General features: G+C 41.0%; 1 protein-coding gene across 1 annotated transcript; it reads left to right on the top strand.

Moving 5' to 3' along the window:
• The first annotated feature begins 390 nt into the window (after positions 1-390).
• LOC121528436 (transcription factor Sox-9-A-like) lies at positions 391-3,955 on the top strand. Its single transcript, XM_041815903.1, has 3 exons — positions 391-1,154; positions 1,369-1,619; positions 1,781-3,955. Exons 1-3 carry the CDS (start codon positions 727-729, stop codon positions 2,590-2,592), a joined length of 1,491 nt encoding a protein of 496 aa, XP_041671837.1. The 5' UTR covers positions 391-726; the 3' UTR covers positions 2,593-3,955.
• Positions 3,956-15,403: the final 11,448 nt, after the last annotated feature.

Here is a 15,403-nt window from a genome sequence, read left to right as displayed (position 1 = left end):
CTGTTTGGAAATCATTGTTTTGAGTTGCTTTGCCTTAACTATTAAAACTGTTACAGATACATGGATTATAATTGCAAATGCCTGTTTAAAAGAAGTTTGAAAATTGGTTCAAAATAGATTTGTCCTTTTCAGCTTCATAAACGTCTGTTGGAAAATCCAGTCAAATTAAACGGCATACATTCAGGCTGTTGGCCAGCGTGTGTATGTTTGAGTGAAAGTGTATATGTGTTTTGAGAGCTGGTTAGGAGAGGTGGAAAAATGGGATCAAATGCCTTTACTTTGGCGTCACACACGGTCGCCCAATCGGGTTCGGGCTTTCCTGTGCAGCATGGTAGCGCTGATATAAAGCCTGCATGCACACAGTTTGCAGTTCAAAGCACTCAGGCGCTCTTGGGATTGTACTTGGAGACTCACACGGAGCACTTTACCGTTTCATCACACAGGGTTGAAAGCAAACTCCCTCCAGCTGGCTTATTTTTGGTCCTTTCAAGAGCGGATCCGCTTGCAGTTAACATCCAAGGACTTGGGTTCGTGCGCAAAGACACTGCTCTCCAAATCGGTTTTACGCACCGCAGCAAAAAGGCAATCAGCTCTTATTTTGTCAACTTTTGAAGTACTTTAAAACTCATCGTGGCAAAGTGAAGTCCAAAAAGGCTTTCACTCTCGCGAGAAAGCATTAATAACCCCCTTTTTTCACGCGTAATTTGGCCCCAAACAGTTTTTCGTATGAATCTCCTCGACCCATACCTGAAGATGACGGAGGAACAAGACAAGTGTCTCTCTGATGCCCCGAGCCCGAGTATGTCCGAAGACTCTGCGGGCTCCCCGTGCCCATCTGGCTCGGGCTCGGACACTGAGAACACCCGGCCATCGGAGAACGGGCTGCTGAGAGGAGACGGAGAATTAAAGAAAGACGAGGAAGATAAGTTTCCCGCTTGCATTCGTGAGGCTGTGTCCCAGGTGCTCAAAGGTTACGACTGGACCCTCGTGCCTATGCCAGTGCGCGTAAACGGATCCTCCAAGAACAAGCCTCACGTGAAGAGACCGATGAATGCTTTCATGGTGTGGGCTCAAGCTGCGCGCAGGAAACTGGCGGATCAGTATCCACACCTGCATAATGCGGAGCTCAGCAAAACCCTGGGCAAACTCTGGCGGTAAGCATGAATGTAAAGCTTTTACGCACGGACTAAGAGTTTATTAAATATCAGCTAATTTATACCGTTCTATCACATTATTCCTCTCTAAATGCTCCCACTTTTTCCTTTGCATTTTGCACAAGCTGCATGATACTTTGACTCAGTGTTTTATCTCTAATTGGAATAATTTCCAAAGTTCAGGGCGTAATGTTTATCCACCTTTTACGCACAGACTTCTCAATGAAGGAGAGAAGCGGCCGTTTGTAGAGGAGGCTGAGAGGCTCCGGGTGCAGCATAAAAAGGATCACCCTGACTATAAATATCAACCCCGACGGAGGAAGGCTGTGAAGAACGGGCAGAGCGAGTCTGAGGACGGCAGTGAGCAGACGCACATTTCCCCTAATGCCATCTTCAAAGCTCTCCAGCAGGCAGACTCTCCAGCCTCCAGCATGGGAGAGGTGCACTCTCCTGGTGAGCATTCAGGTGAGCTAAAGAAAGAAAAACATCATTTCAAAGTGCTAGTGAAGTCCCCTTTTTCTCATGATCACCTTAATAAACTTAAAGTTTTCCTAATCATTTCTTATGTCAAAAGGAAATTTAAGAAATCAAAATGATTTATTTTCCTTTATTTTCTGATCATCCAGGTTCCCAGGGGCCTCCAACGCCTCCCACCACCCCGAAGACTGATGTCAGCTCAGGCAAGATGGACCTTAAGCGTGAAGGAGGCCTCCGCTCTCTGCCTGACGGCCCTGGCGGGCGCCAGCTCAATATCGATTTCCGTGATGTGGACATTGGGGAGCTGAGCAGCGATGTCATATCCCACATCGAAACCTTTGATGTCAACGAGTTCGACCAGTACCTGCCACCTAACGGGCACCCTGGCTCTGCAGCTGGCCCCGGCAGCACCACCCCTGTCAGCTACACTGGCAGCTACAGCATCAGCAGTGGCGCCCCAGTGAGCCCGCAGGCGGGAGGCGTGGCAGCCTGGATGGCTAAAAGCCAAAACCAACAGGGACAGCAGCAGCACACCCTGACCACCCTGGGGAGCAGCAGCGGCTCAGAGACGGCTCAGGCCCAGCACAGGACCCAGATCAAGACGGAACAGCTGAGCCCGAGTCACTACAGCGAGCAGCAGGGCTCCCCGCAGCACGTCGCCTTCAGCCCCTTCAACCTGCAGCACTACAGCCCCCCTTCCTCCTACCCGGCCATCTCCAGGGCGCAGCAGTACGACTACGCCGACCACCAGGGGGGGAGCACCGCCGCGGCATCCTATTACAGCCACGCGGGGGCGGGGCAGGGCTCTGGGCTCTACTCGACTTTCAGCTACTTGAGCAGCCCCAGCCAGAGGCCCATGTACACACCCATAGCCGACAACACAGGGGTGCCCTCCATCCCCCAGAACAGCCCGCAGCACTGGGAGCAGGCTCCAGTATACACCCAGCTCACAAGACCCTGAGGTGCCAGGCGGACTGAGAGACAACAAACACAATAACATGTACAGCTGCACACATTTAACACACACATGCAGACATTTACTCCAGGGAGAGCTCTGCTCCCTGAATCAGACACTTGAATTGGAAGAAAAGGAGAGCTGGACTTGTAATTGGCTCACACCGTGCCTTGCTATTGTATCTTGATAGAAACTATATATATTTTTAGAGAGATGAAGAACCTTAGGAAAATCCTCTGTGAGGACTTATTGATTGTTGATATTTCAGTAGGAACTGTGTATGTTTCTTTTTTCTATGTTTTTTTCCTTATACGCTGGCAGTAACCCATGGGTTGAATGGGCTTGGGTAATTATTTCTACCAACATGCATTCCACAAAAAAAGCTTTATACTCTCCACAGCTCAGACACTAACCACTCATGGTTGGGCAGTATCTGGTTCTCTGTTAGATCCCACTTTCTTGCTTCTTCTTTTTGTGCTATTCAGCAAGTATGGTTTGTATTTAAGCTGTTTATTTGTTTTCACAACTAATGTGTCATGACCATAGAAAAGCTATTAGGCAATACAGAGAAAGAGGGAGCGACTGTGTTTCATAATGCTGGGCTTTCTTAACGGGGGGAGACTGCAGCCCTTTTCACCATCCGTGCCTTGGATTTTTACATTTTCTCAACTTTCTGAATGTGTGTGAGATTGCGTGTGTGTGTGCCACAGCTGAGATTACACTTACCGTCCAGCAGCGCTCGTTTGACAGCTCCAGGAAGTCACCTTTGACCCCTGGGTGTCCCCCCTGCAGTCTCCTGCCACGCTGGTGTTCGACGTTTTCCCTTCACGTCTTCTTTCTGGTCAACCCCAATTAAAAATTTTATTTATTTATTAGCTTTAATTTTATTTCAAAGTAATTATTTTGCATTCTATTCTAATAACTAATGAATTGTTTTCTTTGCGATGTAGGCAGCATATTATTTCCCCTCTTTCCAAATTTTGTTTTCATTCCAGGGGGTATTTAGAACAAATGGTACATGCTGTAACCGCCTTTTTTGTTGGTTTTTTTTATTTATCATATGTAAATGTCTATTTTAAGTACATATTTGCTTTTTTCTGAGGAGTGGAAGGAACTATAACAAAATGTGTACGGATTATTTGTGATTATAATTTGAGTTGAACTTATAACTATGGCTGAAGGAACTGGAAATGTGTTCTTTTTCTGTTTGTGACCGTCCACTTTTACTGCTTTACAAATTCCATTCCTGTCTCTCACAATATGACAAAACTGAAGTTCCAATACTCCTTTTTCCTTCATTGACCTTGCCATGTATTTGTACTGTCTTTGAAAGAATCTTTTGTATATGTATTTGCAATAAAAAACAAAACTACCATCAAATATCAGATCGTTTTTAATTATTTATCACATAAATAGCATGAAGCTGAGCTGACACTTCAACAGAACATTCTCAGGAGCAACTGAAAGGGTTAAAAGAGCAGCGCCAAGAAATGGCACTAGTGTTTGTTTACCCAGAAGCCTTGTTTTTTCTCCTCCCTCTCTTCATGTCAGCTGGTAGCAGCAGGGGGTGAGGCTCTGGGGGACACTCCGAAGGGGGGTAGAGGGGTGTGGGTGGGGGGCTGATATTGCAAGTGTTGTACAACTTCTGAAAGTAAGCAGAATTTATTTTTATGTAAGTTTGGAAAGACAGAATGTGGCGAGAGAGGAAAAGAATACAAGCAGGTTCATGTTTAAAAAGTGCTCTGAAAGTGTCACTGTCCACACATCATAATTAAAGTCCAAACAATCACCTTGTTGCAGTAATTTTTTCCTTTAGATGGGCCAATAAATGACAGACTTGTAACTGAGGGGATCATGCTAAAACCCTTTGGTGTTTTACCTTTTTTATTGATTTTATAAATCAACCATGGTCAATATAATTTGGCTTTTATGAAACAGAAACTTACAAGAAAAACTCTGTAATGTCAAAGTGAGAATTGATTTCAACAAAGTCAAATCAATTAAATAAAAATATGCAATGTAATATTTGACTGCATAAATATTCAACCCCTCTAAAGTGACTGACCTAGTTTAATAGAGGCCCAGCCAATTGGTGCTAGTAGTCTCCCAGTTGGAACACTGGGATCACCTGAGTGCAGTGAACGAATCTCAAGTGATTGTACTATAAAGGCGCCTGTATCTGGAAGTCCAGCCACTGGTTAATTAGTATGCATGGCTACCATTACACCATGACGACAAAGGAACACTTCCAGCAATTTAGAGAAAAAAAAGTTATGGTAAAGTTTAAGTCGGGGATGGATGAAAAAAAAATTCCAAAGCACTTATCATCCTTTCAGTCCAGTTAAATTCATCATCAAAAATGGTAGGAATATAGCATGTGTTAATAGGCCTAGATCAGGCCGTCCTCACAAACTGAGTGCACTGCAATAAGGAGACTGGTGACAGAGGCCACCTGTGAAGGAGTTACAAGCTTCAGCAGGTGAGATGGGAGAGACTCTGCATACAACTGTTGCCTGAGTTTTTCAACAGTCGAAGCCTTAGGGGAAAGTTGCAAAGAGAAAGCCACAAGAAAGCTCAGATTAAATCCAGACAAGCGATCACAAAAAGGCATGTGGGAGATACGAAACACTGCAGATCACCACAAACACACCATCCCCACTGTGAAGCATGGTGGTGGCAGCATCATGCTGTGGGGATGCTTCAAGGCAGGCAGCACTGGAAGGGTAAAATAAATGCGGCAAAATATAGGACATTCCTGGAGGACGGTCTTATTCAGTCTGCATATGAACCATGCCTTGGGAGAAGATTTATTTTCCAGCAAGAAAATAACCTGAAGCATACAGAGAAATGTCCTAAAATGGTTTAAAGACAGCAAGATGAATATTCTGGAGTGGCCGAGTCAAAGCCCAGACTTTTTGGCTGGACTTAAAAAGGGATTTTCATGCCTGATCCCTGTCCAAACTGACAGAGCTTGAGCAATTTTTTGAGGAAGAATATGATACTTTGATTTTCTGATTCACGTTGTTGATTCTGTATTACTTTCTGATTTTTGTGTAACATGTGTTTTCTTATTGAGTTCATGGATTTTCAAATTAAGGTTTCAACTCTGAGTTGCTTTAAACTACATTTAATTTCAAATGCAGTCTTATACCTCACTGGCCAATGCTATAGGATTTCTGATTGAGTATATAAACAAATATAAATTTATTTTAGTTATCAAATAAGAGGAAAGGGTAACAAAATACACTAGTTGCTGTTTTAAGATTGTAAAGACTGAAGCAATGTAGTCATTTTGGCCTGAACAAACAGACCTGACTTCACCTGCTCTTGGCAAAAACAGCAGCAAGTTTTACACCTTGGACATTACGTAGCACAAACAATAATGCCACTTAAAAAGGGAGGTAAAAGCAAGAAAATCTGTCCTTATTATGTACAACTTATCCATTCTGAAACTTTTCAATTGTACATGTCCTTTCAAGTGGGGCATTTGTAATGCACTAAAACCATCAAGTTAAATGACACACATACTTATTTTAGTATTTTATAGTAGTTTTATGAAATTAAAGATATCCAGTAACATGGACACAAGCAGCAAACAGCAGACCCATTCCCCCTGTGCCTCCAGCTCTGGCATCTAACAAAGGTCAAAGAGGGGAAACAGTGAGTGATGTCACACTGCCATGGGAGCAAACACCATTTTCCTATGATGTGGATTACGTGTTAGGCGACACGGTATTTTCAACTCGTTGGAGGCAGCTTTCAAACAGGAGACGGGGACAGAAATGCAGCCAAGACTCACGTTGCACTGCTTGACTGCTGATGAAGCATGGCCTTGCAGCTGCATGAGGAGTTATTCTGAATCACAAAGCTTTTGGTTGTCACAGTTGTCGAATAATGAAAGCGTAAGTTATCTCATTTATACGGTAAGTTTAAATGTGTCAAATGGACGACACAATTTGTTGATGGATCTGCTTACAGGCTGCTGATGCACCAATAAAAACACTGTAAAAGCAATAAGATACAGCTCACTGAAAGTGAGGACACAGATAAAGGGCATCTGTGTCTGGGAACACAGTGTACCGGTGAGAAATGTGAAAGCGCTCATATGACAGGATTGTATCCAAGTTGTGGATTTATTGTGAAACAGGAAAAAATATTAAGAGTAAGAAACAACATGACTTGTGGTGATAAATATGTGTTACTTATTATTATGCCAAGGAGACACAATGTGTAAAATTATATGCTCTAGTTTAGCTGCATAACAATAATAGTCAAAGAAAGGACCAAAAACATTCATTCACCCCCCTAAATGTTTTACCTTTTATTGATTTTATAAATCAAACATGTTCAATATAATTTTATGAGAAATGGGGAAAACTTGAGTGCAGTGAATATGCCTCAAAGGATTGTAGTATAAAGACACCTGTGTTTGAAGTTCTAGTCACTGGTTCATCAGTATTCATGGCTACCATTACACCACAATGACAAAAGAACACTCAAAGCAACTCGAGAAAATGCTATTGATAGCATAAGTCAGAGGATGGATGCAAAGACTTAAAAGGCACTGAACATCCCAGTTCAGTTAAGTCAGTCATCAAAAAATGGAAGGAATATGGCATATGTGTAAATCTGCCCACCCTTAAACTGTGTGACTGTGCAAGAAGGAGACGAGTGAGGGAGTCAAGACACCTATGACTACTCTAAAGGAGGTACACACTTCAGCAGAAGCTTGTGAAAGTTGCAAAGAGAAAGACACCGTTGAAGAAAACTCACATTAAATCTCAACTAAAGTTCACCAAAAGGCATGTGGGAGACTCCATGGTCAATTAAAAAATAATTATTAGGTCTGATGAGACCAATATGGTGCTTTCTGGAGAACACCAAACAGTGCACATCACCACAAACACACCATCCCCACAGTGAAGCATGGTGGTGGCAGTATCATGCTGTGGGGATGTTTCTTAGCAGCAACAAGGTGAATATGTTTTATACACACTGTATATAACTGTCTCTCTCTCTTTTTAAGAGCTACTCAATTTGGACTGCTCCCAGTCAAGCCCATTTCAGTATCATTATAGTTGTCAAGGTTTACATCAGAATTATTATGCATTGCTGTTCTTGGTAATACCACATACATTATCATTATTACTGGCATGATTGCAATACAGGTACAACAAAAAAACATTAAAATATCATGAAAGAAACCGTGATGATTTACTTCCGAAAGTTAAACTTTCATATATTCTGGATTCATCTCATACAAAGTGAAATATTTCAAGACTTCAAGACACTTTCTGTTTTAGTCTTGATGTTTACAGCTTACACCTAATTGAAATTTTAAATAAACACTTCTGCAAAATACCCTCCTTTTTTGCATAAGTTACTGCATCAAAGCAATGTGGCATGGAGGCGATCAGTCTGTGGTACTGCTGCAGTCTGAAGCCCATTGCTGTGATAGCAGCCTTTAGCTCGTCTGTATTGTTGAGTCTGGTGTCTCTCATCTTCCTTTTGACATTTCCCCAGGGATTCTCTACAGCTGGGGTCTTCAACCACATTTGTAAAAGGGCTAACTTTTTCCTAAACAGGCACTTTAGGGCCCGAACTATTAATAATAACAAATAAATAAACTATCACAAGTAAACTACTTTTTTAAAATGGTCTAATTAACATATTTTTGTATACAGATGTTTTATTTTCTTTTAAATTTAAGCAATTTTTAGGCTCCAAAAGTAAGATCAGTCCCTATATCACAGCCAGCCACAAGGGGGCGATTAAGATATTTCAGCTAAATATACCCATGGCTGTCATGTTATCCATGCTGCTTAGTAATAAATGAAAGACGCAAGCGGGAAAATTGCACTCTCAATACATTTGCTGCATAAAGCAGCAGTTTTTTTTTTTTTTGTTTTTTTTAATCAAGAATGAACTGATAAATACATGTTAAACATATTTTATATTTGCTAATAATGGCTTACATTGGATATCTGTTTTTTGAGTCATTTTAATAGCTGTAGGGAGTTTATTAAAGTAAAATACCATAACATTTTTCCTCTAGAACTTTTCCTCTGCACATATTTTGAATTCAATCATATGTTAGGGGCCGGATGGGAAGATATGGGGGGCCTAATGTGGCCTCCAGGTTGCCAGTTGATCACTGCTCCACAGGGCTCAGGTCAGACCAGTTGGCTGGCCAATCCAACACAGTAATACCAAGGTCACTAAACCAGTTTCTGGTAGTCAGGTGTCAGGTCCTGCTGGGAAAATAAATCAGTATCTCCATAAAGCTTCTCAGCAGATGGAAGCATGAAGTGCTCTAAAATCTCCTGGTAGAAGGCTGACAGTAGCTGCGTTTCCATTACACTTGGAAATGCGCAAAATCAAAATAGCGCAATAAAAAACTGGTAATGGAAACACCTGAATTTCAAAAAAACCCTAAAATATAGCTAAAAAGTTTTTACGCTTTCATGAGGAGGTTTTTCAGGTGTTTCGATATAGAAATATATCACAAAAGTGCAATGGAAACACTTTTCTTCATTTACAAGTCACGGGACGTGACGTACGGTGTCATGTGATTGGTCATCTGAGACAACATGGCGCGGTACACGTAGACAGAAGAGACGAGACTTTTCTTAGCATCGTACTTCTACCCTGATGCGTGGCTTTTGCCATACATACGGACTTCACCTCTGAACTATCATCCGTTGCCTTCGTCTTTTGTTCAAAATTATCAAGGCAACCGCCGTAGATGTAACCAAAACCATACCAACACGCAACAGGTTTTGAGTGTCAAGCTTCCCTGCAGTGGATTCACACGAGATGAGATTTTACGAGAACTGCAAGGCCTATGCCCAAAACTCCCTTCAATGGAAACACATTCAAAGCGCGATTGTACTTAATCGAAATTTAAGGAATATTGCTTTTATTTTGCCAAAAACTGTAATGGAAACCTAGCTACTGTTGACTCCCCAAGCCATCACTGACTGTGGAAACTGAAAACACTGGACTTCATCACCTTGGATTCTGTGCCTGATCTTCCTCCAGACTCTGAGACATGGATTTCCAACTGAAATTCAAATTTTACTTTCATCTGAAAACAGGACTTTGGACCACTGAGCAATAGTCCAGTTCTTTTTCTCCTTAGGCCAGGTGAGATGCTGACAATGTTCCCTGTGGTTCAGGAGTGACTCAGTACTAAAAACCCGACACTTGTTGTCCATTTCCTGGACCTGTTGGTGCGGTGGCTCTTGATCCACTGACTCCACTCTCAGTCCACTACTTGTGAAGCTCCCTTAAGTTCTTGAATCTGCTGTTTGACAATCCTCTGAATCTTTTTTTCTAATATGTTTGATAAGTCTTCTCCCCTTGGTAATTTTGGGTTGTTTTTCAGTCCAACTTGTATAGAAATGAATTTTAAACATGAAAGGGAGAGACAGACAGCACAATATCAAAAGGTGAAGAGAAGGGCGTCTGCGGTCAGGATCAAGTAACACATCATCCCATCTGTAAAACCAATCAGTCTCTGCGGCGCTCACATGACAGAGAGAAATTGTGGAAATAAGCAAAAGACAGATGTCATGTTTAATATCAATGTTTTCCAAAGCCAAAGGCACATCAGATCTGCACAAGAATTCCCTCTGCCAAATAAACTGTGATAAAAGTGAGTTCTTTATAATAAAAAGTTAGACACACAGGCAAAAGGTCACATTTTACTGAGTCATGTTCTGGTTGGCTGATTGAATGGTCTATTAAAATAAGATCTGAAAAGTTCTGCACAGGCTCACAGGTGTTTGCACTTATTCTGATGGCTAATTAGAGCCATGCTGAAGTTTAAGTCATGAGGTCAGAAGACTAAATGAACCAGTGAGAATGCTAGGTGTAACCGCTACAAGTCCAACAGAGTAACCAGAGAGTTCAAGATTTTAATCAAGCCTGGTCTTTGCACGCCCACACAGCACAGAGGCAGAGCATGCACAAAATGTTTGGACTCATTATGGATTTTTAATGGACAATAAACCAAATTACAAAAAATGATCAGAAATTTATTAGACAATTTTCAAAGTCAAAAGAAGCTAAAAGAAAAGTTTTTTTTTTTACCACGAAAGTGTGAAAAGGCTGATCAATTAGAAATCTCAGACAGAAATCTTTAAACAAGTGAGCCACATGTAACCTTGCAAAGCAGATGGATACACCCATTTCCGTGTTTCTCACTGGCGAATCCATCTTGCAAAGCTCCCGTCTGAACCGTTTGGACCCCGTGAGAAAGTGACAGCACCAATCAGCGACAAGGGGCAGTACTTTTGGGCGCAGCGGAGTCGTAACATAAGCAAACAGAGACAAGAGGCCGGTGCCGTTATGGAGGAAGACATAAGCGTGGATACTGCTAAAGCGCCAGTTTTATCAGAACTTGATGACATTTCTTTGTTAAAAGAAGAACAAAGAACAGCAGTGAGTTTTTTTCTTTTTTTAAACAACAAAAGACGTGTACTGATGTCTACAGTTGCCATGGTTCACGTTATGCAGTTCTGTATGAAGTTTATTCCTCGGTAGGTGCGCACGTGCACCTGGGTAGCGGCACCAACTACACATGTTTCGTTGCTCTGATTGGCCCGTAAAGATGTGACAGACAGAACATTCATCCAATCACCCTCCAAGTTTTTTTTCAAAGGCTCTGCCCTTTCCCAAACGCTGTATATCAAAGGTTTTCCAGATGGATGTGTTACACACATCCATCTGGAAAACTTGGGGGGGAGGGGTCGGGGGGGGGGTTGTTTTAACCTTTTATTGATTTTGTAAATCAATGATGGTCAAAAGAAATTGGCTTTTTACCAAAGAAAATTATTTTTAAAATTCTCCAGTGTCAAAGTGAGAACAGATTTCTACAAAGTCATGTCAATTAATACAAAAATACATGATTTTAAAATAAATGCATAAATATTCTTTGCAAAACTGCTCAAGCTCTGTCAGGTTGCATGGGGATAAGGCGTGAACAGTCCATTTTAAGTCCAGCTACAAATTCTCAATTGGACCGAGGTCTGGCCACTCTAGAATATTCATCTTGTCGTCTTTAAATCATTTCTGTGTAGCTTTCACCGTATGCTTTGGGTCAATGTCTTGCTGTAAATTAAATTTTCTCCCAAGCTGTACTTCTCATTTAGGATTTTCCTACATTTTGCTGCATTCATTTTACCCTCTGCCTTAACAAGCCTTCCTGGGGGTGGCTGCTGAAAAGCATCCCCACAGCATGATGCTGCCACTACTGTGCTCTATAGTGTGTTTGTGGGGACGTGCAGTTTGGCGTCTGGCGTCTTTCATCTCATCAGACAAAATTATTTTCTTACTCTTTACCATGGAGTCTCCCACATGCCTTTGGCGATCTCCAGGCTTGATTTAATATGAGTTTTCTTCAGCAGTGGCTTTCTCTTTGCCACTCCCCCATCTCTGCTTTGACTGGTGAAAAACCTGGGAACAGTTGTTGTATGCAGAGTCTCTCCCATCTCAGTCACTGAAGCTTGTAACTCCTGCATGGTCACTCAGTTTGTGAAGACTGCCTGATCTGGGCAGATTTACACATGTGCCCTATTCCTTTCATTTCTTGATGATGGATTTAACTGAACTCTGGGGGAGGTTCAGTCCCTTGTAAGTTATTTTGTATCCATAACCTGACTAATGCTTTCAATAGCTTTTTCTCTGAGTTGCTTGGAGTGTTTCTTGTCTTCATAGTGTAATGGTAGCCATGAATACTGATTATCCAGTGATAAAGGCACAGGTGCCTTTATACTACAAACAGTTGAGACATATTCACTGCACTCAGGTGATCCCAGTTTCACTAACGCTAGCACCAATTGGCTGGACCTCTGCTGAATTAGGTCACTTTACAGGGGTAAATATGTATGCAGTTACTTATTTTACCTCACATATTTTTACTTAGTTGACATCATTTTGTAGAAATGTGTTTTCACTTTTACATTAAAGAAGCTATTTGTTTTATTATGAATCTTTTTTTTTTTTTTTTTCAGAAAAGCCTAATGATATTGACCCTGATTGATTTATTAAACCAATAAAAGGTTAAAACACCCAAGTGGGTGAATATTTTAGGCACTGTGTATTTACTAAAAACTCAAAATATTAAAACTCTGTCTTTTAGACAGACAATATCAGTCTGTCTTCAATTTATCAAATCAGTGCTGCCGATGACCTGAAGCCTCAGGTTAGACAAATAAGCACTTAATCTTATTATTAGACAAAATGAAAGCAGTAACATGATGTATGAGTCAATAACCAGATGTGTTTTGAGCAGCAGCTGCACAACAGCAGGGACCTTGGTTTCTCCAGAACAGGCCTGCAGTCAAGGCATCGGAATGCGATTAAATCTCAGAGGAGCTCATCTAGCTGATTAGAAAGACAGAATCTACCTGTCAGTCTGCTGTTTACAATGTTTCTGCTTTGTATACAGCACACACAAACTATGATTTAGGTAGGAATGGTGGGGGCACCTAGTGGCTTATATCACTGCCAATCATTTTTGTCCAATAATCTTCAAGTATTTAACTTTAATATAATTTTACTGCTCCCCTTTGAGAGTCAGAGCCTTCCCTAACCAGAATCTATTTACAATTCCAGATTCCTTCCATGGAATACCCACAATAGCCAATCAATGCAAGCAGAGCAGGAAGGGTTACGTACAACTCAGAAACATGGCAACGTTAAAGACAAAAACCTGATTACAAAACCTGAATGAAGTCTATTAAACCGGAAAAAAAGCTTGTCCTCCATGAAAACATTCTAGCGCAGCAAATGTAGCTTAAATAGCTCCCTTAGCGGCGGAAACTACATAGATAACAGAGATGTGTAGTTACCAGAGTTTTGTAGCTAAACCTGAGCTCACAAAGCTACACAGATACACATCTATATTATACCTTTTTTTATTTATTTAACCTTTATTTAACCAGATAAAAACACATTGAGATCAAGATCTCTTTCACAAGGGTGACCTGGCCAAGAGGTCAGCAGCACATGTCATAAGAACAGTTACAAAGCAGTGACAGTATCTATGTAGCTAAGTTAGTTTTAGTTACATTTGTTAAAGCTCGCATCACTAACTAAACAGTGGAAAATGAAGAAAATGTAACTACATAGCTTACATGACTAAAGCTAAGCTTGCAAAGCAGCCACAAATCACATTATTGCTGAAGCTAACTTAGCTATTGAAAACAGATAAACACAGCTGATATAGCCATTGTAGCTATAGCAATTATTTAGCTAACATAGCTTAAGCTAAGCTCAAAAGCAGCTTTCTATGCATGCTATGTAGCTTAATTAGCTTTAGCTACAATTGTTAAAGTTCACATTGCTAAAACTAAGTAATAGATAACGCAGCAAATTTAACTACATAGTTTACATAGCTTACATGGCTAAAGCTAAGCTTAAAGCAGCCATGAATCACATTATCTCTGCAGGTTAATAAGCTTCAGTTACATTTGTAAAAGCTCACTTTGCTGAAGCTAACTCAGCTATTGAAAACAGATATACATAGATAATATAGCCAATGTAGCTATAGTAGTCATGTAGCTACCATAGCTTAAGCTAAGCTCACAAAGCAGCTACATATGCACGCTATCTATGTAGCTTAGTTTGCTTTAGCTACAATTTTTACAGCTCATATTGCTAAAGCTCCCTTAGCTACACTGGCTTGTAGTAATAGTAATAATGTAGCTAGGGTAGCTTAAGCTAGAGCAAGCAAAACTGTTTGTGTAGCTACTTTTAAAACATGTCTCTACATGACTGAATCCTGATTTAGACCACTGACTTTTGTCTCTATTTAATTTATGAAATGTTGCTTAGTCTGTAATATTTGCAGTGTGGTTATTTTATGCATGTAACTGCCAACCTTTGTTAATGAACAAAGCTGAATAAAAAAATCTAAAACTGGAAATATTTTGTTCAGCATCTCCTTTCTGAGATACGCTGTGTCTTAGATGTATGGTCTTTGAGTGTGGCGGTCAGAGATGAACAGTCTGCAGCCAGGCCCCGCTCATGCCTAGTGGAATATTGAAAAGAAGACTACCTTATTTCCTGAGCAAAACAGGACGCTTTCCAAGACAGACAGCTGACAATGCAATTTTCCATTTATATATCTTCATCAGAAAAGATAACAGATAACATGGATTTCAAAGAATGTACAGAACGTCTTTTAAATGTTCATAATTTAAAGCACATAATCATAAACATTCCTAAACATTTGGCTCCAGACTGGACGGCAGCTTTAGCCTTTAACCGTGTTTCCCTTCGTCACAATACATAGTTCCAATTTCTAACACTGAAAGCTCTTAATCAACAATGTTTGTCCCATTACAGCAATTTCCAAGACACTGATCATAAGTGACAATGCAGGTCAGCTGGATCCGAACCAGAACTAATCACAGAGGCATGTCAGTGTGACGTCAGAGGCCCTGAGTGACAGCGCTAAGTGTAGACTGTCGTGTTGATTACCATCTGATATCGCTGCAGAAGGGTAGTTTGGTTTTAGGTTTGATACGGGTGACAATTAAGGACCCCGCTATTGTTAGGAGTAGCGTGCGGTTTGAAAGAACCAGCATGACAGATTTGGTATGATCGGGGTAAGGAGGTTGGGACTGTGGGAGAAATGTTTATCTCATCCATCTCTGAGGTCACCATTCATGAGACATGGTGTGGTGTGTGTAGATGGACTTTATACCAAAAAAATTAAAAATCACTTTTGGAGACAAAGCATTATCCAAACTTTACTGTGATACGAGCGTTTTTCACAAAGCCCCAGGGAGTTAGTCAAAGTGTTGCT

Source organism: Cheilinus undulatus, linkage group 20 (assembly GCF_018320785.1).
Source record: "Cheilinus undulatus linkage group 20, ASM1832078v1, whole genome shotgun sequence".
NCBI classification, from domain to species: Eukaryota; Metazoa; Chordata; class Actinopteri; order Labriformes; family Labridae; genus Cheilinus; species Cheilinus undulatus.
Note: the sequence above shows the minus strand (reverse complement) of the source record. Positions and strands in the feature narration are given on the sequence as shown.

Excerpts from the sequence above, each read along its gene's own strand:
- LOC121528436 (XM_041815903.1), top strand. The coding sequence starts at position 727 with ATGAATCTCCTCGACCCATACCTGAAGATGACGGAGGAACAAGACAAG. Across the intron at positions 1,155-1,368 it reads ACCCTGGGCAAACTCTGGCG|ACTTCTCAATGAAGGAGAGA; the intron begins GTAAGCATGAAT and ends TTTTACGCACAG. Across the intron at positions 1,620-1,780 it reads CTCTCCTGGTGAGCATTCAG|GTTCCCAGGGGCCTCCAACG; the intron begins GTGAGCTAAAGA and ends CTGATCATCCAG.